General features: G+C 39.4%; 1 protein-coding gene across 5 annotated transcripts in view; it reads right to left on the bottom strand.

Moving 5' to 3' along the window:
- Positions 1–24372, bottom strand: part of PRIM2 (DNA primase subunit 2) — a 297206-nt gene extending 272834 nt beyond the window's left edge. For 2 of the 5 annotated variants that reach the window (XM_074947891.1, XM_074947895.1), the window contains exons 1-5: positions 24281–24359; positions 23604–23772; positions 22432–22535; positions 19820–19899; positions 12107–12227 (exon numbers count right to left, since the gene is read on the bottom strand). In XM_074947891.1, the coding sequence (XP_074803992.1) occupies positions 12107–12227; positions 19820–19899; positions 22432–22535; positions 23604–23757 (459 nt within the window). In that variant the 5' untranslated portion in view covers positions 23758–23772; positions 24281–24359. Of the gene's footprint in view, positions 1–12106; positions 12228–19819; positions 19900–22431; positions 22536–23603; positions 23773–23974; positions 24078–24280 lie in introns of those variants that run through there. The other 3 variants (XM_074947892.1, XM_074947893.1, XM_074947894.1) reach the window with 3 other exon arrangements.
- Positions 24373–24608: the final 236 nt, after the last annotated feature.

Below are 24608 nucleotides of genomic sequence, written 5' to 3'. Positions count from 1 at the left end.
CAGCTGAACAAAAAGAAAACCTGGGTCAGTAAAAGACTTATGTTCATCTAAAGATGTAACCCGCTAACAGGCACACTGATCACATGCCAGTAGCAGAAAGTACAGTAGCTGGCAAGATTAGTGATACACACACAGAAAGCAAGAATTTTATATTTAAACATAAAAAAAGTGCAAGACTCCATTTTCCTCAGCTACCAAGGTTGCTCTTCCATGTTTCTCTTTAGATCATCGGTCACTGTGCCCTCATCCGCAGCCCTTACAACAGTCCTTTGTTTAGAAAAATTAGGCCAGGTATGTACAGCAGGGTTTTCCATAGGAGTTCACTTCTGTGATGAAAAAGTATTTTGTTTTTACTCTAGATCCTTGGTTTCTGCATATACTGCAGTAAGATCTCCCTAACATGAGTTTACAAGGAAGTTTCCCCATCTAACGAAAGAAAATAAAAGAACAGCACACCAATAGAAAAGGAAGCATATTCACATACTACAAATGGCTTCACACTGCAGTTAACCCCCTTCTCTACTTCTTACCTCACCAGGGTTTGCAGAGATAAATACATTAAAGACTATGAGGTGCTCAGACACTACAGAGATGGGGACCATTTAAGAACCTAACACAGACAGATTCAGTCAGGCGTAGACACTCCTGCTCAGGGATACTCAAAAACCAAAAGTAGTACTACCAAATGGCAAAGTCCTAAAAGGTTACTTTTCTCCACTCATCTTCTCCTATTTAATTAGATGGGGCAGAATATACTCCTTCACAAACACACTAGAACTATTTACATTAGACAAAACAATCATTAATACCTTTACTCAATGGCAAACTATTTTCTGCAAATATAATCTATGTAAAATCTTATCAAAAGCTCCAAGTACATAGAAAATGCAAAGGGGGTAAACTATTCTTACATTAAAGGCTAACAAAGAACGTTAGACAAGTGAAAATTTCAATAAGGATGATTTTTAAATGACCTGTAAAACAGTTTAATCAACTAGTCTGCAAACCTTGCAGATATATTCTTATTTGCTTTAAAGTAAAACTTAAGTTTCAAGTTAAAACCGTTTTTACTAATCAAAGCTATAATGGGGGCTAAAAGAGGGCTCATAAAGACATCTATTTGTAACTGTAGGTAGAGATAGTGAAAATGTATTATGTAAAGTACGTTTAAAGTCTCCAAGGTCACTGCTCCAACCCTAAAATGTTTATTTTTTCACCCACGTCTAGAAGTATAAAACATGCCGATTTATCTTAATCTAAACATACAAGCTATTAACTGATTATTGTTCACATGATTGTCTCAGGCAAGACAAATATATACTGACCTCATTATACATATAGGCACAACAGATTTTTGGTTTGGGGGCTTTTTTTTTTGGTATGCTTAAGAATTTGAGTGCATTACAAAAAACTTACTCAGGTGAAGGTTTTGTTTCATTGGGGTTTGTTTGGTTTTTTAAATTGTTTTTTGCTGAATTTGTACTTTTCTGATTAAAAAGCCCAGTACCAGGCTCCTATGAAAAACAATGATTTCTATTGTCCAAAGGGACTCCAAAAAATAAAAATCAAAGCAACCAGGCACGTCATTGTCAAAAGTTTGAACTGCAGCCTCTCAGAAATTGTTTATCAGGCTGTCTGCTGTTGACCTTTTCAAACAATCAATCAATAAATAAATAAAATCTAACTGAATAGAAGCGTTAGTACACTTCTAGTTAACCTTTACCATTCAGCTGTACAGTAGCATAACCAAGATCTGACACCCAAATTGATATTGACAATCTGTATTTTGACCCTCACACATACGCCTCTTGAGAATAATTACAAAAGAAAGTTCCATTGTCTTAGTTTTTTCCCCATAGCAGTCTCAAAGATAAAGGTTTTACAAGAAAGAGTAGATGTGCATAACGTTAGCTCTCAAAGGCTCCTATCAGGATTAGGGCTCCATCATGTGAGATGGTGTACAAACACAGGAAAAAGACAGTCCCTGCTCAGCGAGCTTAACATTTAGGTATACATGGTGCAAACAACAAAGGTAGAGAAATCAGGACAAGAGGATGAGGGTACAAAAAGCAGTCACAGATAATTCTATCTTCTGCCGTACTTGACTTGTGATTCAAAAAATAGATACAAGTTGTAAAATATATCTAAATATTCCTCCTATTTTTATCCTTTAGAAAACCACTTTCTCTATCAACCCATTAAAACAGAATTCGTGGTCATTTCCAGCCCTGCAAAAAGCAAGATATTAAGAAGAGAGTCAAAACAAATCCATGAGTCCTGGCACAATTAGCTCAGAGACCCCATAATTCTTGCTTGTTCTATTGGGCCATACATATGTACCTAGGGCCTCAGACAAGATTGTACTCAGGGCAGCCAGCCCATCTTGCTGCTCTTATCGCCATGGTTACACTTGTATATTTAGCACACTAGCTTCATCAGAGCCAGTGCAGTTATGTCTACCCGAGCTGGAAATTATACCTTCCAACTCCAGTGTAGACATACTGTAAGACCGCAAACACTGCAGACTCTCCTTTTCCTCCAGTTAAGTGGAATGCTTAAATTTGAGCTGAAACCCTGATCTTCAATCTTCAGAAGTTATCAGTTGAAAGTAAAAAATGCTATTTTCAACACCTAAATATCACATAGCTAGATAAATAAGACAGATGGTTAAATTTTATAACACACCATTTCACAATCCTACTTAGGGACAAGGAGGATAAGAAAAGGCATGTTAATTCTGTCCAAACCACTGCCTCATATTCCAAACAACTTTGGGAAAGGTTCAGGTTTTCAAGAACATCTCACAGAAGGATAATGCATCTTCTGGAGGCAGGCTTACAAAATATTTACAAGTCAAGAACATTTGATGTTCCTTTATGCTTAACAAGTACCACAAAGTGCAGCAGCACATATCAAGAAAATTTTTGTAATCTATAAAAATTTTAAAATTTCAGCTACATCTGCTTTGATATGAAAATCTAAGTTTTGTTGTACATGTTAATCAATGAATCTTTTGCCTTAGTACTATATTACATGAATAGCCTACATTTGATCCAAGTTCTTTAACAGGACTTATTCCTTTACCAGGTTCAAGTTATTAGAGGGCATATTCATGTTCAGAATAGGTGAAAAACCATCAGAACTAACAAGCTTACAAGAATTGATGGTGGGGAATCAAGTTACCTGAGTTAGCTGTCTTGTCTTGCTATCCCCCATCCAACTATTCTGCTTCACTAGCTGATGGATACTAATTGACTACAAATTAAAGACATCTAGAAAAAACTTTCTATTATTTTTTTAAACATAAGCCACAATTTTTCATGATTAAAGAAAATTTTAAATTATTTACTGTTTTGGAAGCCTGTCGGATCCTAAAGCCTCTAGCAGCAGTGCCACCACCTCAAACGGTCTGCACTGCTGACTCTTTCACATTAACTGGGCTCAGGAGGGAAGGCTACTCTGTGTACGTAAAAAAAGCCAGAAGTTAAATAGATTTTTTTTTTAAATGATTGAATCCAAAAATCTGCCTCCAATCATTAAAATTTCTTTCCAAGAATCTGTGAACACAGATCTGAATAGGAGTTTTAAGGGAAATATAATCCTGCCAGCTGTTAAGTACTTTCTGGTTCTATAGAGGAAAAAAAACCAAAAGTAATTTTAAAATTAGTCTCATCATATATTCCATATCTACCAAATTTACTCAACCCATCATCCTAAAAGTCTAAAAGGCAAGAAACATATATAATGAACACATCACGGATATTTTAAAAAGTTGGGGTCTGATTCTGTAAATCTGTAATCATACATATAATTCTGATTGAGGAATAGGTACATAAAAGTCTACAGGAATAGACCACTACTAGCTTTAATGAGTACTGTTGGCTGTGGTCATTTTACTGAAAAGCTGAATAATTTTTCACTAGTCAGGTGTGTTAACCAACACTCCAGTGCCAAACATCCCAAACTCTGGGGAAGCCTGAAATCAGATCTGAACTTTGGCAGCTAGGGCCCCTCTCAGTTTGTAATTTAGAAACATAAAAGCTTCACACTTAAGATCATAACATCACCCTGTTATACAGGTTGAGGGTTATAAGAGATCATAAGAAAACCAGTATAAAAACAATTGAAGCTGACTGGAGACTTTGTTTCTTGTTGCCAATATAGGCACCCCGTTCCAGTATCACACCTTCTATAACTTTTCCTCAAGACAGTCACCTCCAATATAAAATTTTAAAATGCCTAACCATTAAAATGTTAATACGTATCCACAGTAAAGTGTTACTTACCTGACTAACTTTCATACTGCTGGCCTGAACAAAATATAACCAGTTAATTTTAAAAATTTTCCATTGTGAAGTTTTAACTAACATGTCACAAGAAGTGTCCAATTTCTACAGTAGTTCTTATTTTGGATGTCTTCTGCTTTATACACACCCTATTTCAGGTTCAACATGTAACTTTATGCTTATCTTTTAGTTTCCACGAGTATTTAATATCTTACTGGACAAAAACTAGACTATCTGGTTTAAGCTCCCAGTAGCATTAAGGAGGGAATACTGAAAGGGGGGGGGGGGTGAGTTTTCACTGGGAAGAATTTATGTTGGGTGGTCTGGCTCAAATAGTATAAATGGATAACATCCCCCCATACTAACTTTGACTAAAGAGGGAACTTGTGAAAATGTCTTCAATTATCTGGACTTCAACTCTACTGGGAAGCACTGGTGTGTATAACCTATAAATAGAGTCCTACCAAATTCACGGCCATAAAAAAACATGTCATGGACCCTGAAACCTGGTCTCCCCCACTCTGAAATCTGGTCCTTTGTGTGCTTTTACCCTATACTATACAGATTTCACAGGGGAGACCAGTGTTTCTCAAATTGGGGGCCCTGACCCAAAAGGGAGTTGTAGGGAGGTTGCAAGGTTATTTGTGGTGGGGGTGGGCATGGTATTGCCACCCTTACTTCTGCACTGCCTTCAGAGCTGGGTGGCTAGAGAGCAGCGGCTGATGGCCGGGCACCCAGCTCTGAAGGCAGCAGTCCACCAGCAGCAGCACAGAAGTAAGGGTGGCAATACCATACCATGCCATTCTTACTTCTGCACTGCTGCCTTCAGAGCTGGACAGCCAGAGAGTGGTGGCTGCTGACTGAGGGCCCAGCTCTGCAGGCAGCAGCGCAGAAGTAAGGATGGCAATATCATACCATGCCATCCTTATTTCTGCGTTGCTGCTGGCGGTGGCTCTGCCTTCTGAACTGGGCTCCCAGCCAGCAGCAGCCACCGCTCTCCAGCTGCCCAGCACTGAAGGCAACGCCAGCAGCAGGACAGAAGAGTAGCAGTACTGCAACCCCTTCTACAATAACCTTGTGACACCCCTCCCCAAACTTCTTTTGGGTGAGGACCCTGACAATTACAACACCATTAAATTTCAGATTTAAATAGCTGAAATCATTAAATTTTTTATTTTTAAAATGCTATGACCATGAAATTGACCACAATGGACCGCAAATTTGGTAGGGCCCTATCTATAAAAGAACAGAATATTCTTAACTGCACTCCCACATGTTTGGATGTTACATATCCTGACATCAGCATTTGTGAGAGGCCAGAAACAGGGAAGGCGATTTATGATGCAAGTTTTCATAAAGACACAGGAAGGTAGTAACATATGCCCAAATAGATATATTTATTCATGGTACAATGATTTAAAAAAGTATCAGATCGCCAGTTAAAAATTCAGAAGACTGGATCAGCCCTCTGAAAAATATAAAGGATGATGGAACCCGTGGAGTTAAAGCTGAGAATAAAGGTTTATAAGGGTTACTCACGCCTGGTCTACACTGGGGGGGGGGGGGGGGGGCGGGGTTTTGATAATACAGTTTCATTGGAAATGGGATCAAGTTGGATATCATTCAAAAGTCCTTTCTCCCACAAACACATTGGTATCAAACATGATAAACCTACAACCATTATGCAGATACGTATTCAATTAAATATTTAAAAATCCATGCTTTTATACATTATACTTTAATACAGGGATGCACTGCTCACTTAAAGAGGACATTAATCGTTGGTAATCCTAGGGAAGTCAGCCTTGACATGTATGATGAATAAATGTTTTCAGTCCAAGTCATCATCAGCTGTCTTCATCTAGCGCACCACTGCTAGACATGCTGTCACACTGCTTCTCATTCACACCACTTTTGCACATTTCCATAAGATGCAGGATGCTGAACAAACATTTGCAAGGTGCTGGGCATTTGTTCAGCTGAAGGATTGATTTGGGACCACGTGGTATTTCACAAAACACAGGTGTGATCAGTCCATCCTCCAAGACCCATCCATGACCAAGGAGAGAGGGAAGTTCTAGATGTACTCAATCATTGAGAGACATTCCATTGTGTGATAATTTGCCCTCTTGGTAGTAGGTATAAATGCACCCCTTGTTGGTGGCAATTTTTCTCCATTTGCCTGCTTCTTGGAAAAGCGTCCACTAACATAACTCTGCAAGTGTCATAATGTTGGCCTTTAAATTGTAAGCTCGGCATACGAATGCAACCAGTGCATTTATGACCTCAGTGACTGTCTCAACCGTTTCAAGAACCTTCAGAGCAAGAAGAGTCTTCAGCTGTGTTCTCTGTAACCTGCGCACTTGCGTGGCCACCCAGGAGAAATTCAAATGCCACCTAGCTGATTAACAGAGCACACACAGCTGGAAGCACGTGTTCAGGTGCACCTCCCTGCACATTGCTCCATCCTGCAGCTGCTCCCAAGACCCTCCTACTGGCTGTGCGGGGGGGGGGGGGGAGAAGGGGACAAGGAGGGTGCTAATTTCAGGGTGTCCCCCTTGCTTTGCCCCTGTACCCCATCTCTGCAGAGCGGGGGGGTCACAGCCTGGCTCAGGACTCAGAGCTGCTGCGGTGAACAGTGAGTGAGTGCCTCTCTTAAAGAGACAGCACACTGTTTCTGAGATTTCCCCAGCAGCCAACTCACAGTCTGTCTCTCTCACACACGCACACACAGTCTCTTTCACTCTCACCTCCCAACACATACTTGTATTGTTGTTGTTACCACCTCTTGGTATTTCCTGAAACGCACATATATTCTCTGTAATTGTATTCTTTCATAGTGTGTTATTTTAGTGTTTTGACTGGTCTATGCATTTCATTGTTTTTATTTCTCTTACTAATCAAAGAATTAAATTTAAATGTGAGTTCTAAAATGCCTAACCTGTCCTGGCTGCAGTAATTATCCCTCTGGTAACTTTTTAAAAATACGTATATATATTATATCTAGGTTTTTTGTTTCTATTAATGGCGCACATCTGCACATACCTTGGTGCACATAACAAAATTTATTCCACACATGGATGGCAAAAATTAGAGGGAACATTGGTCTTCAGAGGCTGAATCAAGTGATTTCCAGTATAATCTGGTCTTTCCAGCCAATCTTCCAGTCGTGTCACATCCTGAAAGGGCAAGAAAACTTGGCAACGTGAAGGCTGGTCTGAGTGATAGGAATATACAATAGCTTTGTTCCCCTGCAGCAGGCACAAAACCAGAATCTTGCTGAAGACTTGGGTAGCATCTCGTAGAGAGCACTAGAACATCTGTGTCTTGGGCAAAAATCTATAGTGTAGTAGCACCTCTTACTCTGGCATGGAAGGTATGCAAGATAATTTTACTGTCAACCACTTCATGGGAACTATGAAGAAACTCCACTGAACAATGCAAGGCAACAGTTTCATTACACCATGTGAAAATCAAATTCTTCTAGCCATTCTTCACCTGCTGGAGTGTTTTTCCTGCAAGATATGCAATTAACTCATCCTTCATGAGAGTATGAGGCAGTAGCTTTTTCACTGCAACTTTGGAGATGTTTGTGGAGTCTATGAATTTGTATTGAACAGGTGCAATAAAAGGAAGTGTCTTGATTCTGGTAATATTTCTAACTGATTCCTCCACATAGGTGTCAAACACAAGGTGGACTTTGTCATAGATCCAGTATTTTCTCTGTAGCCTCATAATGAAGCGTTCAGACAAATCTCAGCAGGCTTTAAGAGTTTCTGGTTTGCTGAGAGCTTGTCAGTAGGTGCTGACTTAGGAAGACCATGCAAGCATTAGTTTGCTTACTTTTTGCCAGGCACATACGCATTATTCCAGCACATTAGAGCATTGATCATGATACCATGGAGAACTGTGAGAGACTATGGGAAAGTACAAGATCAACAGCAGACTGAAATCTGGACACAACCACAAGACATGCAAGAAACAACAATGCATTTAGCTCTGTACTAGTCACTGCCACCGTCACTCTAAATTTCTTCTTTGCATTAGAGCACAGCTTCAGTCTGTTTTTCTTGACTGGAGACCATAAATTGATGGAGCCTTGAATACTTCTTTGGATTTTGAAGGCTTCCTACAAGTCATGACCCAAAGTATCCACTTGACTGACATCTTTAGTGATCATATTTTTATCATAATAATGAGCTCTGGTCCATCATAAGCGAATGGGATGTAATGCGAGTGAGCTCATCCTGTTGCTTTAAAATTGTCCCTTCTTGTTCTGTGCATAATCTGATAACACAGTACTGTCAGTCAAGAGCCACAATTTAACTTTATGTGGGTTGGATGTTTACTTATACTGTTACACAGGCATGCCAAATAAATATTGATCTTCACTTCTTTTTTAAATATCTATATAATTGGTCTAGGTTTAACATGTTTGCTACCACTGTGTTTGTGGGTAAAAGGGCTTTTCAAATGATACCCAACTGAATCCATTTCCAACAAAATTATCAATATTTCCACCAACCGGAGGACCTGGAGCTGGGAGCCAAGGTATGGGTCCACCTGCCATGTTGCAAAGGGGGATACCACTGAAATTATGAGTCCATAGATTTTTACGAATCAAATGATACCTCTCCTTACCTTTCTATCATTAACTTGCCCACAGAATTCCACATGCTCCCAGACCGCAAGCAGAGTAAAGACATGCCAGAACCTTCGGGTATATACCCTACAGGGCTCATTGCATGCCCAAGCAGCGCCTCCCACATCTACATTGCTATTTTTAGCTATGTAGTGTGCTGCTGCCACCCTTCTGCCATAACCCTTTCCTTCCCACAGTGAAAGGCCCCAGCAGAGGGGAAAGGCTCTGGTAGTGCGAGAAGTAGCGACACACTACACTGCTGCTTGAGCCTTCCCCCCTGAGGCTCTCTCAACACGTGAGCTATGCACCACAGTATGGATGCAGTCTGCTTTTCACTGTGATATGTAGCTACATATACCCTACATGTGCTGCCAGTGTAGACAATACCTAAGCACTGTTTATTGGACATCTTAAGTTCTGTGACAGTTATTCTTTATCTTCCTCTACAATAAAGCTACGTAAGAGCATGGAAAACTTTTCAGAATAAGTTGCTGTGTATCCAATGGGCCCATGTATGCTGTGACATACTGAACCTAAGTTACAGTGCAAGACTTCTGGATCCTGCAGCACTCTGGTGTGGCAGCATAGAAAGTCTGCTGAAGCTTAATTTTAAAATGTAGATTTTTTTAAATGAAATAAGATTGTATGTTATACACCGATAATCAATTCCATTTTACACTGCCCCCACATTTCCAGTTTTTAATATGCAATGATTTTTGACAACACAGTTGCACTATAGAAACTGTCTGGGGCAAAGCTAGGAGGTTTTTGGCACCTGGGGCTGCACAGGAAATAGTTTAGAATTGTGGAATAGAAATATTAAATGGATGTTTCTACTAAAATAGTCATCAAGTGAAATATCTAACAAGGCTGGTACTCAAATTGTCATCTTTAAATTTCAGTTAAAAACTCATTAAGACAACAGAACAGTTCACAATACAGAGCTATTTTATTATGCTCTCTGCAGACTCAAACACAACAATGCTTTGGTTTATGGAGTTAACACTTTCAGTGTTTTCACCACCACCATAAGCATTAGAAACTTTCTAAATGCAAGCTTGGATTCCAGTTCTAAAGCAAGGTGGATTCGATGGCCATGAAATAACAGAATCCACAGAGGTTAAATATACCCCTTTTTATTTTCATTTTCCAATGACATGCTGGGGGCGGGGGAAGCGGAAGAGTACACTTTGGGGGTTGGGGGGCGCGGCGGAATGCTCAGGAAATACAATAATAAACTGTTTTGTCACAGTTCCTAATTTAACTGCATCTCTGACCCCTTCATGGTCTCCTTGAGAGCACTCCACTTAGGTTTCAGGCCACCATACGTCACCTTTCTCAAGGCAGAATCCTGTGATTCTCTCCCTCTAGACCAGGGTCTCAGGCTGTAGTCCCAACCAATTTACTGTGATCACCTCTGCATCTGTGACTTCAGCTCAGCACCCACAGTTCTGTTCTCTCAGGGGCAACAACAGGATTAACCAGTGACCAGCTAGCTTTCATAAAGAAAAGTACTGTTTCTTCAGAACAAAAGCATTATAGAAAACACATTTTTAAAATAGCTTAAAAGCAAATTTAGCTTTCCTGGTAGTCACCATCTTCCACCTGGAGTCTCTGATAGGTCTAAAGTACTTCAGGTTCTCCCACAGAGACCAATTCTGCTGGACATAGTTTCATGCCTGCCAGATCTTGGATGGAATGACCGACCCTCTTCTCAGGTCAGGGCTGTTATATTTTATACAGTTTCAAGACATTTGCCTGCCAAGGCCTTTGAACAAGGATAAACCAGTCACACTCACTGATGTGTAAAATATATAATAGCATACACATACCATCTGCGATCACATTAAATCCCAGAATTCCTTCTTCCTGCAACCATAATCATGGAATAGATCAGGGATCGGAAATCTTTGGCACCTGGCCTGTCAGGGAAATCCACTAGCAGGCCAAGCCGGTTTACCTGCAGCGTCCGCAGGTTCGGCCGATCGCAGATCCCACTGGCCGCAGTTCGCCATTCCAGGTCAATGGAAGCTGTAGGAAGCGGCAGCCAGCACATCCCTCTGCCCACGCCACTTCCCGCAGCCCCCATTGGCCTTGAACAGTGAACCACGGCCAGTGGGAGCTGCGATCGGCCGAACCTATGGACACTGCATGTAAACAAACCATCCCGGCCCACCAGTGGATTTCCCTGATGGGCCGCATGCCAAAGGTTGCCGATCCCTGGAATAGACGGTCCAGCTATGGCATAAGTTCTATTCTATATAGGTGTGTAGCTCACTCATCTCCACAGCTGCAATAAATATCCCATTAGTTATCTTTTAACTAGTGTGAACAGTTACCTTTTGAATCTTTTCATAATCTTCTCAATTTTTGAATTCATTGAGTAGTACATTGTACAAGTCTCCAGAGCACACAGACTGTATCTTGGATACTCCAGAAAGAAAGAGACACCTCAGAAACAACTGGCTCTGTTGTCTCAGCAGCAGGCTGGAATGCACTCTACCAACAATAGTTATGAAGAGACAAAATTCTGTACTCTCAAAGAATATTCACCAATTCCAGCCAATAGTCTGAAGAGGACAGAGCCTCACAGTATATGCCCTATATTAGGATCAAATGACCAAGTCAGCTCCCAAAAATGTATTGATACTCCCATCATGGTCCCTAAAAACGCATTTATACAAATCAACAGTTTCTCTTTAATAGCCTCAGTCTATGATTCAGCATTTCTGACGTACATTTACAGAAAGAGAAACAGCCTGGTATAAGCCAGATCTCCACTGAAGGACAACTGAGAGATATATACCCAAGTCCCATTTGGAGACTCTAGCCAACCTTCCAAAGCTCTAGCTGTATAACAATACCGCTGCTTTCCTCCTAGGAGTTCTTTGTGAACAATGTTCTCCCAACAACAGTACTATAGTCCTTGTTACAAATGAGATTTAAAAGTGATATTCCATTTGTGATCCAGCCAAGCACAAAACTACAATACAATGCATAAAGAATTGTCATTTTACGGCACATATTCCCTAGTTTCAGAAGTTCTGAGAACTTTTATTTCCTTTATAAGAGTTTAGAACTTTTACAATAGAACATTTAATCAATGGAAAAGTTCTAGAAAATGTTAAAGTAAAATACATTGCAGAACAACCAAAAAACTACAAAACAGTGTACTTACAGCTCCATATGACAAATTAACATATTTCAGGAATTTCTCGACCAAATCACCAGTTACCGCATTAAACCGATATCGAAAAAGGTCCATTTCTTGTTGAATGAACCATCGTCTGAGATCCTCACTGCAGTTAAAAATAATAATAATAATAATAAGATACAAATAATCTCTCTGTTTAGTCTTAAACACAGTGCAACCATCAATGTGATACTATTAATGCAAGATACACTCAGTCTCACCCTTCTAGAAATAATGTTCTGCAGGTGTCAAGATAAGTCTTTTATTCTTCCAGTGAAAAAGGGTGTTATGATTTTGAAATAACAAGATTAACTAACCATATATTAGAGAGATTTGTACTTACACAACTAAAATCCCTTTGCTTTAACGGTCAAAAGATCCCATTCAGACTCCAAATTAGCATAATATTAGCATGTGGACAAGGGGTATCCAGTGGATATAGTGTTCTTAGATTTTCAGAAAGCCTTTGACAAGGTCCCTCACCAAAGGCTCTTAAGCAAAATAAGCTGTCATGAGCTAAGAGGGAAGGTCCCCTCAGGGATCAGTATCTGGTTAAAAAGATAGGAAACAAGGGTAGAAATAAATGGTCAGTTTTTAGAATGGAGAGAGGTAAATAGTGGTGTCCCACAGGGGTCTGTACTGGGACTAGTATTATTCAACATATTCATAAATGATCTGGAAAAAGGGGTAAACAGTGAGGTGGCAAAATCTGAAGATGATACAAAACTACTCAAGATAGTGAAGTCCAAAGCAGACTGCGAGGAGCTACAAAAGGGTCTCTCAAAATGGGTAACAAAATGGCAGATGAAATTTAATGCTGATAAATGCAAAGTAATGCACATTGGAAAACAATCCCAACTATTCATACAAAATGATGTGGTCTAAATTAGCTGTTACCACTCAAGAAAGAGAGCTTGGAGTCATTGTGAATAGTTCTATGTAAATATCCACTCAATGTGCAGAGGCAGTCAAAAAAGTGAACAGAATGTTGAGAATCATTAAGATAGATAAGACAGTAAAAATATCATATTGCTTCTATATAAGTCCATGGTACGCCCCACATCTTGAATACTGACTGCAGATGTGGTCACCCCATCTCAAAAAAGACAAAGAATTGGAAAAGGTTCAGAAAAGGGCAACAAAAATTATTAGGGGTATGGAACAGCTTCCGTATGAGGAGAGATTAATAAGATGGGACTATTCAGCTTGGAAAAGAGACAACTAAAGGGGGATATGATAGAGGTCTATAAAATCATGACTGGTATGGAGAAAGTGTTACTTACCCCTTCACATAACACAAGAACAAGGGGTCACCAAATGAAATTAATAGGCAGCAGGTTTAAAACAGACAAAAGGAAGTATTTCTTTACACAATGCACAGTCAACCTGTGGAACTCTTTGCCAGGGGATATTGTGAAGGCCAAGAGTATAACAGAGTTAAAAAAAAAAAAACAGAACTAGATACATTCATGGAGGATAGGTCCATCAATGGCTATTAGCCAGGACGGGAAGGGATGGTGTCCTAGCCTCTGTTTGCCAGAAAGCTGGGAATGGGCGACAGGGGATGGATCACTGATGATTACCTCTTCTATTCATTCCCTCTGGGGCACCTGGCATTGGTCACCGTTGGAAGACAGGATACTGGGCAGGATGGAACTTTGATCTGACCAGTATGGACATTCTTATGCAACTCTTCAGACATGAATTTCTAAGGTAATTTGTTTAGAAAAAATTATTTAACTTTTGCAGAGAAAACATTTTAAAGGCTCCTTTTTGAAATGTACTCACTTCTTCGGATTTCTCTCATTGATCACTCTCCGCAAACTCCAAATATATATATACACACACACACACACACACACACACACACAAATATATATTATATAAAAACAAACAGTGTCTACAACTTGGCTGGGCTACCCAGAATGGACTATGCTTCAGCCTTCAGTTCTTTTACTATCCTAAGGGATTTCCTATGCTTATTCATTTCTAGTTAATGAATAAACCCTACTGTTTGACAACACCATGTGACTGTCACTGCACATGCTTGGTGAGGTGCATTAATCCCTGAAGAACATACAAGTCTCCATCAGGAATCTGTCTCTTTTGGACTCCCTGAACAGAGCTCACGGTATGAAAGAGGAGGAGTGCTGAAGGCCCAGTATAAGGAAGTGGGTAAGCCGCACGACTTACCTTGGAGGAACAGTGAGATATCTAGGGCAGTGCTTCTCAACCCTGGGGGTACTCAGAGGTCTTCCAAGGAGTACATCAACTCATCTAGATATTTGCCTAGTTTTAGAACAGGCTACATAAAAAGCACTAGCGAAGTCAGTGCAAACTAAAATTTCATACGGATGACTTATTTATATTGCTTTACATACACTGAAATGTAAATATAATAATTTATATTCCAATTGATTTATTTTATAATTATATGGTAAAAATGAGAAAGTAAGCAATTTTTCAGTAATAGTATGCTGTGACACTTCTAATTGCTTACAAAATCAGACATAAAAATACAGTTTAAGTGAGGTGAAACTTGCAAGTACACAAGATAAATCAGACTCCTAAAGTGTACAGTAGTCTGGAAAGATTGAGAATCACTACTCTAGGAGTTCCTCCTAGAGACTGTTCCAAATTTGGAGGCATAGCAAAGATCCTGTGGATCTGTGACAATTTATTACCTGCTTTAAAAACAGTCATTAACAAGTGCCCTTGCATAAAATTACATTGAAGGTACTTTTGAAAAGCAACACCAACCTAATGTCAATCAAAAACTATGAACATGTAACTAATGAACATGACGAGTGTTAAAGAGTGCCCAATGATTGTTCAAAATGCAATTGAAAATATGGGAGCTGCAGGCGGTTTAAGGAAGTAGTGATGGTTTAGGAACAGAACAGAGGAACAAAGCATGCGGATGGGGAGTTAACTTAAATCCTAAGAAGCAGAGAGAGAGGGAAAAGAAGTTTAGTAATTTACGTTTACTTAAATTGGGAATACTATATGAGAATAGTATACTTCTTATATGGGAATACTACATAATTCAACCCACAGTCCCTACATGATTCTTAGTGAGAACAGAACAGTTTCTTTCAAATTAGGAAAGTTTTTAGAATATCTTCCCACTCCACAGAAATTGTATTTGAAACAAACAGAAGCATTTGTTCTGAACCCATACATTAGAACTTAGTCCATTCAAAGTTCTATAATGCCTACTTGTAAATGTTTCTTAAACGTATAAAACAATTACAAGTCTAGCGTGTCATCAGTGTTTCACAGTTCATAGCTAAATGTCAGAAGCTAGTCATGGAAGAAAAGAACTTCTTGTTTGTACTGAGATAGTGCCTAGGAACCCCAATCAAAGACCAGAATCCCAGTGTGCTAGCTACTGTACTAACAGAACAAAGATGGTCCCTGCTCCCAAAGAGCTTATACTTAAGAGTATAAGACAGACAAAGGACAAACCATGGATACAGTCAGATGAGGAAACACAAAAAACTGATACAATACTGGTCTCAGCACACCAGCTGCACAACCATTGCAAGAGTTTGTTTGCCTCCCAGCAAAGGAAACTTAAGGAAGAACTTGAAGCAGCACAATGGAGATGGCTTTGTTGATGTTTACAGAGAGCTTCTCCCACATATGATAAGCAGCATAAAGGCACAAAGGTGCCTGTTTGAAAATTTAACTAGTGGGCAATGAAGGATGGCTTCATTGGCAGAATTGAGGCAGGAGTCAACATTTTAATAGAAAAGGAAAGATGCATGGAAATACACCATAAAAGGCCTTGAAAGTGAATTCTCATTTGATGCAATGAAGAAAGGGGGCCTGTGGAGGAATACAAGAGGGGTAACGTGGTCAAGACAGCAAGCTAGAAAAATTATTGTTGCTGCAGTGTTTTCAATTAATACAAGTGGGGGTAAGAGTACATCTGTCAAGGCCAGAAGAGAGCATGTTGCACTAGTAAAAAGATGAGATGAGAGCCTGGGTGAGAGTTTTAGCAGCATGAATAGAGAGGGAAGACTGTATCTTTGACATTATGCAGGAAGAATCGGCAAGATTTAGGCACAGACTGGAGGAAAGGAGCTAAAAAGTCAAAGATGACACTCAGGCTACAGGTCTGACAGGGAGGATGGTGGTATTAGTGCTCACAAATAAAGTTTATGTTCATTCCAAATATATACAACTAAAGCCCAGCAGAGAACAAATACAAAAAAGTGATATTCAATCCAAATAATTTAGCAAAGAACCAGAGAAAGAAAAAATGAAAAATATACATTTTTGCCTCTGGGTGGCATTGTTGATCCACTAAAGAAAAAGCAAGCACACACCACTCCCTACCCCCACAAGTATTTTAGCTATAAACACATCCTCCTTGCAGACAATTAAACTAATAAATTCTGCACAAAATTTGTGATCCAACCTTCTTCTGTAACATGGACTCCAAATTTAGCACTAAACAAACAGCAACTATAGAATCACTGATCTGTGCCAAGCTTTGCTTCTCCATCTTATGACATTTAATTCAAAAAGTTTTCCTGTACTATTCACTTCCAGTTCTTATCTATTGAGTAGTGTCAATTTATCAGTGCATGGCAACTTTCATCTCAGACAAGGCTGCATTTTGGTGGTGAACAACAGATCGCCCTGTACAGTTTGTGTGTCAGTTCAGGATCTTTCCATCCAAGAAAGATTACCAATTTAAGATGTTTATTTTTCCTTTTTGCATGCAGTGCTGGTCCCAGGATATTAGAGAGACAAGGTGCGTAAGGTAGTATCTTTTACTGGACCAACTTCTGTTGCGGGGAAGACAGAAAAACAGCTCTGTGTAAACTGGAGAGCTTATCTCTGCCCACAACAGAAGTTGGTCCAATAAAAAATATTGCCTCACCCACCTTCTCTCTATTTTCTCTTTCACTATTAACCATTAAATTATATCTTCCCAAAGGAATAAACAGAATTTACATAGGATGGAAACTGGCTAACAAACTTTTCCACAGCAATACCATACTGTTAGCATTTAGCTTACAACAGCCTGAGTGAAGGCGCATCACCCTCATGAAGTTACAAAACACTGCAATATGCATGTTTTTTTTTCTGAAATAATTCCATCACCTAGATCTTACATAGCATTTTTCATTAATAGATCTCAAAGCATTTTACGCAGACTCATCTCCATTTTACAGAAGGTGAAATGACTTTCTCGAGGTCAGTGGCTGAGCTCGGAATAGAAGCCAGGTCTCCCAAGCCTGAATCCAATGCTCTATCCACTAGATAACACTGCATCCCACAATGCCAAACTTCTTTTTAAAAAGAAGAAATTGGAAATTTGAGGGACATCATCAACTTCCATCTTATTTCAAAAAGCATCCAGTTTCAGATTTAAAAAAATTCTCAACATATTTTTTCTAACATTTTGCCTTTTTTAAAATGAGGGGCTTTTCAGCAAGGGAGAAACTATATTTAAAGAGAAAGTAAAATTCACAGTATACAAAATGGTGTAAAGTGCATAAAAACCCAATAGAAATGTTTTCACTAGCTTTTTATTTAATAACTCTAAATTTAAATTGTAAGTAAAGGAGGTTCTCATATTCATAGATTCCAAGACCAGAAGAGACCATTGTGATCATCTACTCTGATCTCTGGTAGAACACAAGCCACAGACTTCCCCCAAATAACTTTCTGAATGTATCTTTTAGGGAAAAAAACATCCAATTTATGAAATGTTGAATCTGGTTTACAAGTTAACAGTGTCCCTTAAAAAAAAAAGTTGCCATCTTAAATAGATAGTCAGAACTTTGTTTTTAAAGAACTATATTATGTACATTGCTGGTTGGAATCACTAATGGAGTTTATGAAATAAAGTGTGTATGTATAACATGTCTACACACATTAAAACAACTGATCCTACACTAATGAAAATCTCCTGCAATCTATGCATTTTTAAAGTACTAGTAACATTTAACTAACTAGAGACGGAGTACCAATTCACAGGGATCACTAAAAATTACTTATTTGCTGATTTTAAGAAACTATGAGACCTGCAGACCACGACTGAAGACAGGATTGCACTTGGCTGGCCCCATTTTTGAGTCTCAGAGATCCCACACGGCAATACTGACAATTACTCATCTGCCCTAAAAGTCTCCTGCGCAAGCTGCTATTATGTCACCCCATACGGTCATTATGTTGTGATGCCAGTGGGAAAAGCAATGAAGTTTAGGCTACAGTGTCATTCAGGTTTTGCTTTTAAGGACTTGTTTACAAAGTGCGGGATTCACACCAGTAGGACTGCACATTAGAATTCATGAAACTGACACGTGAAGACCCTGCTGGTGTGCACTAAAATAGGATCTACACGGGTCAGTTAGAATACAATACATTGGGGCACATTAGAATTCACATCCCACTGGTGTACATTACCACACCATGCAGACGTGTCCTTAGTTACACCCAAATAGTGTAGTCTCTGCTCTGAATGTAGAGATCAGGATACAGGCATGGTTAAAACTTAAGGCAAGACAGAAGCAAATCTGGTAGTCAAGTGAAGCAATCTAAGATGTCAGGCCAGGTTGTATGTATATTTCTGGGTAGTTTCATAGCCTCTTGTCAAGAAGATGCTTTTTCTGGGAGTCGCTCTGCACCCCTAACTGCTATCAGGAACTGACCATTTATAACCAGAAGCTCCTCTCTCCTACCCCTCCATATCTGTTCAGCTACACAACTGCAACCACTGCCACTGGACCTCACAGGAGTTACTCATACCCTTGAGAATATGAGATTCCATTACTGCAACACTTCTACTTGGGGTGATTATGGAGAAAACTTAGAAGATACAGGATGTGTGGAACATATCTGATTTATTGGCATTGACCCTAAGGAACATATTACAACAGAATTGCAAAGACTGCATTTGCTTCCTATTACCTTCTGGGTACAATTCAAGAAATCATACTGACTTGTAAAAACCTGCATATTTCGCAATCTGGCTACCTGCAAGACTGCTTTTCACATGTCCACTGCAATACCTGGGATACTTTTTCCTGATTGTCCACAGACATACATGTAGAAGGGCAAACTTTCTACCTTTTAATCGCAGTATTAAACCCATGCATGTACTTATCGTGAGATTTTCAAAGCTGCTTAAAAGAGTTCAGCAACCAACTCCAACTGAAATTCAGTGGAAGTTGGGCCCCTAATTCGCTAAGGCGCTTTTTTAAAATCCCGGCTTTTGCTTAAAAAGATGATTGGGGACCATGTATAAGGCAGTGATCTACAGTGGTAATCTTTTTAAACCAACTTGTCAATTACTGAGGGTCAAAAGTGCTCAGTACCAGCCTAAATCTATTCCCATTTATGTCAATGGAAACTAAGTTAAATCAATGCTGAGTGCCTTTGAAAATAAAAAACTATGTGTATTAGTACCCAATGACTATGTGGGGAGTGCATTATTTAAATATCAAAATAAACTGATTCATGCCTAATTTGAAGTATAAAAATATATTCCAGCTTTTTTATTGTATGTCATGTTCCACCACATATGAATTCTCTTCCTAAGTTTCTAAATAGAGAACAGGCTTATACCTGAAACAAAGAAAAGTTGTCTCTATATTTAATACCACATTACCACCTTTAGGTGCCAAAGTTTTAACCATTTGCTTGAAATATTAAAAATATTGCTTAAAAAATACGTACGACTGGCAGTAAGCAAGGCGCAGTATGAAATGAGAGATATGGTCTTTCCTCCTTGCATCATAATCATCCTCAACCAAAGCCTACAGTTTTCATAAGAGAAAATACATACTGAATTATGGCAGTAAAAGAAAACTAAAGTTGAGAAATAAATCCCAAATTAAATATCAAGACCCACAACCTTCTTGTCACGTCACTGTAAAACATGTAAAGTACATTAAATTCTTTCTACACTTTTGACATAAACTCGGTAAATGCTGCAAGAGTTATCAAAAGACAAATGGAAAAAACCCTACTGTTCACTGAAAATGGCAACTAAGAATACACTTCATAGTAGAAGGAAACTTCTCAACCAACTACTTGCTCTGAATTAAAACGGTTATAATTTGGGACAAAGTTTCCTTCAAAGCACTCATCTGTGCAAACAAACCAAAGCTAATTATTTGGCAGTACCCACACTTAAACAATTCTGTGTGCTTTTTCTGCACTTATTAGAAAACATTAGGGCTGTTGATTAATCGCAGTTAACTCATGCAATTAACTCAAAAATATTAATCTTGATTAAAAAATGTAATGGTTATTAATTGCAGTTTTAATCACATTGTTTAACAATAGAATATCAATTTAAATTTATTTTATATTCTTGGATGTTTTCTACATTTTCAGATATATTTGATTTCATTTACAACACAGAATACAAAGCGTACAATGGTCATTTTATATTTTTATTACAAATATTTGCATTGTAAAAATGATAAACAAAAGAAATAATATTTTTCAATTGCCCTCATACAAGTACCATAATGCAATCTCTATCGTGAAAGTGCAATTTACAAATGTAGATTTTTTTTTTGTTACATAACTGCACTCAAAAACAAAACAGTGTATAACTTTAGAGCCTATAAGTCCACTCAGTCCTATTTCTTGTTCAGCCAATCGCTAAGACAAACAAGTTTGTTTACATTTACAGGAGATAATGCTGCCGGCTTCCTATTTACAATGTCACCTGAAAGTGAGAACAGGCGTTCGCATGGCACTTTTGTAGCTGTCACTGCAAGGTATTTACGTGCCAGATATGCTAAACACTCGTATGCCCCTTCACCCTTCTGCTACCATTCCAGAGGACATGCTTCCATGCTGATGACTCATGTTAAAAAAATGCATTAATTAAACTGACTGAACTCCTTGGAGGAGAATAGTATGTCTTCTGCTCTGTTTTACCCGCATTCTGCCACATATTTCATATTATAGCAGTCTCAGATGATGACTCAGCACATGTTGTTCATTTTAAGAACACTTTCACTGCAGATTTGACAAAATGCAAAGAAGGTAACATGTGAGATTTCTAAAGATAGCTACAGCACTCAAACCAAGGTTAAGAATCTGAAGTCCCATCCAAAATCTGAGAAGGACGAGGTGTGGACCAAGCTTTCAGAAGTCTTAAAAGAGCAACACTCCGATGCAGAAATTACAGAACCATCAAAAAAGAAAATCAACGTTCTGTTGGTGGCATTTGACTCAGATGATGAAAGTGAACATGCATCGGTCTGCACTGCTTTGGACTGTTATTGAGTAGAACTCGTCCTCAGCATGGACACGTCCTCTGTAATAGCGATTGAAGATGAAGGGACATATGAATCTTTAACGCATCTGGCATATAAATATCTTGCAACACTGGCTACAACAGTGCCATGCGAATGTCTGTTCTCACTTTCAGGTGACCTTGTAAACAAGAAGGGGTTAGCATTATCTCCTGCAAATGTAAACAAACTTGTTTGTCTTAGCGATTGGCCGAATAAGAAGTAGGACTGAGTGGACTTGTAGGTTCTAAAGTTTTACACTGTTTTGTTTTTGAACACAGCTGTTTTTTGTACATAATTCTACATTTGTAAGGTCTACTTTCAGAATAAAGAGATTGCATTCCAGTACTTGTATGAAGTGAACTGAAAAATACTATTTCTTTTATTTTTACAGCACAAATATTTGTAATCAAAAATATTAAATGAGCACTGTACACTTTGTATTCTGTGTTGTAATTGATATCAATATATTTGAAAATCTAGAACATTCAAAAATATTTAAATAAATGGTATTCTATTATAGTTTCATCGTGCAATTAATCACGATTAATTTTTTTAATCGTTTGACAGCCCTAGAAAAACGCTATTCCCAGAGTTTAACACAGTATTGCTGGGGCAAATTATGCCAATACACCAAAAAAAGAAATAAATCCTGTGAAAGGCTCAACTTCCACTCTGCTAGAAGCAGATGGTGATTTTAAAAATAGAGCACACATTAAGCCCTCCAAACCTCACTGAGCATCCTGCAGACCTCACTCAAACAGCTTTCAGCTGACTTTGATAGGAGTTTTGAATATGCAAAATTTCCAACGTGCCCAATTAGGTCAGAAGATAAATTAACAGAAAATTAAAAAGAAAAAAAATGTAGTTGATAGGCACAGAGAAAAAAAATTTCAGTGATATAAATCGTTCAAAGTATAGAATTTATGCTTTGAGTGCAGTATTCAACAAGTGCATCCCTATTTTCGACAGTAAATTGAAAAAAAAATCTATAGTAAAAAGGAAAAGTATAACCTTTTTCAATTATATACTTACTTTGTATGGAAATTTAAGCTTTCGAATCTCACGCTCCAGCCTGCTTTTGTACTCATCACTACCTTTCACATAGCTCACACCAAGGTTCTCAACTACTTTGAGCACTAAAGTAATTAGAGGAGACAAATGAAATCAGCATGAGCAAGACTTGTAGTATAAAAAGATACATCTATTACAACTATTTCCCCGTGCTAATTTTTCCGCTACTGTTACTCACACCTTCTTGTCAACTGTTTGAAATGAGCCACCCTGATTATCACTACAAAAGTTTTTTTTCTCCTGCTGATAATAGCCCACCTTAATTGATTAGTCTCCTTAGAGTTGGAATGGCAACCCCCATTTTTTCATGTTCTCTGTGTATAATATATATCTTCCTACTGTATTTTCCACTACATGCATCTGATGAAGCGGGTTTTAGCCCACGAAAGCTTATGCCCAAACAAATTTGTTAGTCTCTAAGGTGCCACCAGTTCTCCTCATTCTTTCTATTTGCTTACTTTATTTTAAAAGCTATGAAAATTCTATGATATTGTGATACTATTTACTATCATCATTGTTTTCCTGGGACCTTCCCCTCTGATTCTTTCGATACTCATGTTTTATCCTTAGTCTGTGGGGCATGTATGATCTTCTCTTTTATGCAAACAAGCCAAACCATCCATGAACAAGAGAGCATTTTACCTGTTTGTACAAATGTTTATGAACATTTGTACAATAAGTGATACAAACATGTCCAAATTTAACAGCTATTCAGAATTCATTAGGTGTTTTTTCACACACAGTATTTTGCAGTACTTAAAACTCAATTAGCGTTAATGAAATTAAAAAGCAAAATTCTGGGGGCATTTACGCACGCACATATATGCTGCCAAAATAAATTATGTTGTACTTTTTTTTATATTTGTCAACTAGAAATTACAAAATATTAGTAATGGAAATATATGCTTGAAAAGTAAACTAGAAGTACAAGTGAAGACACAAGACACATAGGAAGAGAAGATGACAAACATGTTATTCTGATGCTAAAACAGCTGCATTACATGGCAGTCTTCTAGTCTCCATCCCACTTTAACATTGTTAACATCCTATCACTCACTGACTATAGATCACCTCTCACTGCATTTACCCAAAGTGCAAAAAAAATGGTGATGAAGATTTATGGTGTTACTCACATTTAAGCCTATCAATAGCAAAATTTTCAAACTCAGCTAAAGAAATATTCTCAGTGGGAGGCTGCAGGTAGAACTGCAAGCTGTGAGGATACAGATCACCTCGTCTATCACCAGCCAGCCTTCCCTTCAACCTTTTTTCTCGAGAAAACTCCATTTTCTTTAAGAGAAACTAGAAAGAAAAAAAAAAGTTGAACAACAATATTTGTTAGTCGCCATATCTTCATCAATAACCAAATTTTGCCCAAAAAAGAGGGCGACATTACATCACTACCTCCCTGGATCCATCCCTAGTTTACAGGCAGTAGAACAGACTGCCCGGTGGGCCAAGTTAACAAGAGCAGCAGCAACCTGAAACCTAGTCACTTTCAAACCTGGAGTGAGCCGGTTCAGACAGACTCGCTGGGACCCTCCTGCCAATTCTTGGGGCTTTAGCATCACCACCCCCGAAGAGACTGGGAGCCCCCCCGCCGCGGGACAGGATGGTGGAAGCCCGCACCCCTCCCCAGACGGGTCAGGAGGGTCACTCCGACTAAGGGGACGGAACACCGGGGGGCCGCTCTCAGGCAATGCCGGGGAGTGGAGGCAGCGGTGCGGGCCCACGGCTCCTTGACCGCCGCGCACGGGGCGGCAGCGCCAATCCCGGAGCCGGGAACGGGGCGACCCGAGGGCGCACAGACCTCACCCGCCTGCCCTGCCTCCACACGGACCCAGCCGGCTTCCCGCGCGCAACGCAGCCCCGCCCCGCCGGCTGGCCTCACTTCCGGCCGCTAGGCTCTGCCTCTCACCCCGCCCCCGCCAGCGGCACCCGCGCGACACCTGACTCCGCCCCCGCCGCGTGATTGGGTGAGCGAGCGGAGCGAGACGTGAAACGGAGGCGCGGTGGTTGGGCCTAGGTCTCCTTTGTGCCTACGCCGGCGGCGCGCCGCCCTTGCAGCCCACGGGTCGCCCAGCGGCTGCTTCGCTCGCCCTGCGGGGGGCGGGGAAGGGCGGCGCGGGGCGGTGGCT

The sequence above is a fragment of the Natator depressus genome, chromosome 3, assembly GCF_965152275.1.
Source record: "Natator depressus isolate rNatDep1 chromosome 3, rNatDep2.hap1, whole genome shotgun sequence".
NCBI classification, from domain to species: Eukaryota; Metazoa; Chordata; order Testudines; family Cheloniidae; genus Natator; species Natator depressus.
The sequence above is the reverse complement of the archived record's forward strand: the minus strand, read 5'-3'. Positions and strand labels throughout refer to the sequence as shown.